The sequence below is a fragment of the Mus musculus genome, chromosome 13 (genome assembly GCF_000001635.26).
Source record: "Mus musculus strain C57BL/6J chromosome 13, GRCm38.p6 C57BL/6J".
NCBI lineage: Eukaryota > Metazoa > Chordata > Mammalia > Rodentia > Muridae > Mus > Mus musculus.
The window spans coordinates 12,434,876-12,439,401 of record NC_000079.6 but is presented as its reverse complement, the minus strand read 5'-3'; the positions used below and the strand labels follow the sequence as shown (position 1 = coordinate 12,439,401).

Sequence of the window (4,526 nt, the reverse complement as noted above, 5' to 3'; positions counted from 1 at the left end):
GAATAGTTTTTAGAGGTTATAGATGCAAACTGGTTTGATTCTGTTGGAACTCTCATTTTCAGTCTTACCTAACAGTTCTAGACAAAGAACTTCAAAACCACCACCACCACTAGTGTTGCTATCCTTCCTGTGTCCTGTCGGTCAGCTGAGGGCTGTTTCCTTAGCAGCGTACGACCCACCCCCCCCCATCCCACCCCAAGCCCCCACACACAGAAAAGATGAATAGCGGAGACATCCACAGCCCTGAGTCAAACTGCATGGATGAGCTGCTCTAACCTACTCCAAATGGCTGTCACCAGAAACTCCTGCTGAATGCTGCTGTGTGATGCCATTTTCTTGAGACCACTACTGTGGATTGTAGTACTGCTAACACCTATACCACAAATATGAGGTGCTGCAAGGAACAGTGACAGCTCGTGCTTCAGGGAAGCACTAGGCCTCAGGTACTGAAATTAAACATGCCTGTCTCATCTGAACACCACTCAGGATAAAGACAAATACCAGTTTGTATAAAAATACCATCCGGTTTACTCCTTAGCAACTCTGTACAAAAGGCAGGAGAGGATTCTGTGGTATCCCAGACAGGCAGGGATTTTGTAAAAACATTAAGTATCGGCAGATGTGAAAGTACCGAAAGTAACATGGCACCACACCCCCATTAAAACATGAGAATGAGTGTGACTTCTTCCCAGAGCACAGGCGGTGGGCAGATGCGCTTTCTGCCTCAGAAGTAGCTCTGCAGCGGCTCTCCCAGCACGGCCTCCAGCTGCTGGATGGTCTTCTGGCACTGATGCTCCACTTCTTCACACTCGTCTAACAACGAAAACCAGAATTAGAAGTGGGCTGCCCACTGTCCTGCCTAATTACCACTGTTGTGTCAAGGTACAGGAAGCACCTAGCAGGCTGTGACCCGAGGTGCTCCCCAACTGTCCCCCACTCCTCACAGGCATGTACTTGTTCTTGGATGCCACAAGAAGGGGCCACACATTCAAATTCAAGCTCTCAAGGGACCCTGCACCCCAGAAGCTCTCCAAGACACCCGACACCAGACATAAAAGGGTATGCTTCTGGTCAGATGCAGAAGCAACCCCAATTCATATGCAGAGGCAGGTCAATGAAGAATTCCTGTTTAAACCAGCCTCACCTGCCTCAGTGCTATTATCAAAGTCTTAGAACTTTCTAACCTCTCCTTTCTTAGCTTCTCTTAAAACAGGCAGTGTGAGCCACTGTGAGTATTGAGTAAGATTATGTCAGTGGTAACTGAGCATCAGCAAGTATACCCCCTCATTCCAGTGCACAACTGACTGCCCGTAATGACATAGACACTGACTCCTGTAAATATCTGAAGCTATTTCCTATGTGAGTAGTACAATCTCAGGGGCTGTGAGGTGACAGCTTCCTGACTTGTATCAGACAGCCTGTGGCCACAATATTTTGTCAGTGTTAGCTGCAGACTTACCTTCCATCAGCTCTGCTAGGAAAGGAATGGACTCTGGTAGCAGAACAATGTAATTCTCTCTCAGCTTCTCAGCCAGTGCCAAGACAGTAATCAAGGCTGCAAACCGCACCTGGAAGGAACAGGAGCAGTCATCAAGAATGAGACCGTGTCGTCTGTCCCTACTGCTGCTCACTCCTGTGAGGCCTGACCCGCATGCAGATGGTGCTTTGTACACTGAGTGCTCTTTTACACCCTCACTGTGATCACTCAGTGTCTACCACAAAAAGAACTACTATGTAGCCATTTGAGAGCTGGTAGTCTACATAACAGTTTTTCAAACTGTGTTCTAGCACTGTAGCTCTTTAAAATGTGAATAAAAACCAAACCAAACCAAACCAAACCAAACCAAACCAAACCAAAACAGAAAAACCACAGAGAAGCCAGTAAGATGGCTCAGTGGGTAAAGGTGCTGCCACCAAGCCTTGTGGCCTGAGCTCAATCCTCAGGACCCACTTAATGGGGGAAGAAGAGAACTGACTCTTGCAAGTTGTCCTCTGACCCCCCCCCCCAACAGCAAGCTTATGCCCCCACCCTAATACATAAATGTAAAACAAAACACCACCACATGTAAACTTCAGGGAGTCCTAGCATAGGCCTAGGTGGAGGCGGTTTGTTGGGTTGCCTAGACTGTGCCAACCTGGTGATGCAGCACCTCTGGCAGTCCCTGAATGACCGAGACTCCCACTAGGCTAGTTTCCTTCCAGCACTGAACAAAAGCTTAGGTGTTTCTCTCCACACACCTTGCCTATCATAAGCAATGCAAGTAGCTATGAGGTATTAATAGCAGGCCACTGAAACAAAATAGCCCCCTTTCTAATTTGGAGTAATTTTCATAATTATATTTAATCAAGATTTTCCTAACAGTAATCAAGATAAAATACTAAAATTTGTTTCTGCAACCATATGATAAATAGCTTTACTGTTTTTAACTCCTAGAAATGTGATCAATTGAATGACTCCGACTTTGGGCTGCTTATCAGTGAGGCTCTTTCTTTTTTTCAAAGATACACACACACACACACACATACACACACACACACACACACACACACACACACACACACACACACACACACACACACCATTGCTCTCCAGACACACCAGAAGAGGGCATCAGATCCCATTACAGATGGTTGTGTGCCACAATGAGGTTGCTGGGAACTTGGGACCTCTGGAAGAGCAGTTGGTGCTCTTAACCGCTGAGCCAATCTCTCCAGTCCCCCAGTGAAGCTCTTATTTGATAGTTTGATAGTGGTGATTTATTAATAAAACGGCTAGAAAATTCCAGGTAAGGAATGTTAACTTCACTCAATGTACCACGGCACTCATTTCTAACCAGTGGTATTTAGTATGCTAATGCTCCTGCCTACTTTACCTAGGGCACTGTGAAATATAGCTATTTATGAGAGCCTACAGAAGAAATCAGGAATTCTTTACTGTATATACGTGTGTGTGGTGGCTGAGTGTGCACTTGTGCACACATGCATCTGAAGGTCAGAGGCCAATTTCAAGTGCTGTTCCTCAGGTGCCACACTTTAATTTTTTCCAGCGAATCTCTCAGTTTTGCATGTAACTCTCAGATACATGCCAGCATGCTGGCTTTCTTTTTTTCTTCCTTAAATGATTTACTTATGTTTTATGTGCATTGGTGTTTTGTCTGAGTGTATATCTGAGTAAAGTGGGCAAAGCCATTGGAAGTGGAGCCATAAAAAGTTGTGAGCCACCATGTGGGTACTGGTAATTGAACTTGGGTCCTCTGGAAGAGAAGCCAACTCCCAAGTGCTGAGCCGTCTCTCTAGCCCCTAGCAGGTGGCTTTCTATGTGAATTCTAGAGGTCAAACTTTGTTCATATGCTTGCACAACAGGCACTTCATCAACTGAATCATCTTCCCAGCCCAAGAGTTCTTTATGAAAGCTAGAACTCCATATTATACAGCAGCTCAGACCTCTAGTAGTGCGGGCCTAGGGCCAGGCTGTCCCTGTCAGTACCCCGGCTGACATCATGACTCCAGGTGGGCATTTAGGCAACACCCACCAGGGGAATGCGGCATCTGAGACTGACTCCCAGTGCTCACCTTAGGGGAAGAGTCTCTTGTCTTCAGCAAAATCTGGTAGTTCAGGGGTTTCCACATGGAGTCATCTGCCATGGCCACAGAGAACTGTGCGATGCAGGGCACCAGGTACTTGGTTACCCGTTCCTGAAACCTTTCTTCTCCTCCAAGCCTGTTTTCCAGCTGGGAAGATACATGGGCTGTCAGCATTAACAGGCTCAAAAAGTAAGTTCTCCCCATACTAATCTTGTCTCTAGGGCCAACTTCTTCCCTCTGGATCTCAAACAGCTGCAAAAGCCCTTAGCACCAACTTCTCCCTCTGGAAGACCTGGGGTGGTGGAACTTTCCTGTGGGAGCAGCCATGCTCAGCGAGGCTCCTTTAACAATAGTTAACAAACCTTTTCAATGGATAAACTGACAATGAGATCTTATTTCTTTCCTTTTGAAATTCCCAAGTAAAACTCAATGAACTCCACAATAAAGACAAGTCAAACCCATGGAAAATCCATTTTTGAGTAACATTTTCCTTAAAGGATCCGTCTCCTGAAAACACTGTATGACTAAGCCTTGTAAGCTATCATGTCACATATACAAACCCTGCAGAGACGGATCCAGGAGGCCTCAGTGACAGAAGGCCTTGCAGTGGGTTACCTGATCCACCAGGGGCATCATCAGGGCTTCTGCTCTCTCCCTACTCATGAAATTCTGGGTGTCAAAAAGGAAGACCTTATACAAGCAGTTCAAGATAAACTGCAGCAACAAGCAGCACTTTTCAGGGTCACGTTCGGAGTCAAAGAAGGCTTCGTCTGTATGCAGGGAAAGAGTACAAATGCAAAACACTCAGTCCTGGTGCTTAGAGACACTGCCATAACTACAGCTAGGAGACTGTGCGAATGACCTAGAAGCTGTAAATGGTACAACACCAAACAATGGTGTCCACAGATGGGGCTCTCCTTTAGAGCTAAGACTGTGGTGCT

General features: G+C 46.2%; 1 protein-coding gene across 1 annotated transcript in view; it reads right to left on the bottom strand.

Moving 5' to 3' along the window:
• Positions 1-508: 508 nt before the first annotated feature.
• Positions 509-4,526, bottom strand: part of Heatr1 (HEAT repeat containing 1) — a 43,519-nt gene continuing 39,501 nt past the window's right edge. Inside the window, exons 42-45 of the mRNA NM_144835.4 lie at positions 4,201-4,355; positions 3,574-3,732; positions 1,460-1,568; positions 509-813 (exon numbers count right to left, since the gene is read on the bottom strand). Coding sequence (NP_659084.3) covers positions 725-813; positions 1,460-1,568; positions 3,574-3,732; positions 4,201-4,355 — 512 coding nt within the window. The 3' untranslated portion in view covers positions 509-724. The remainder of the gene's footprint in view (positions 814-1,459; positions 1,569-3,573; positions 3,733-4,200; positions 4,356-4,526) is intronic.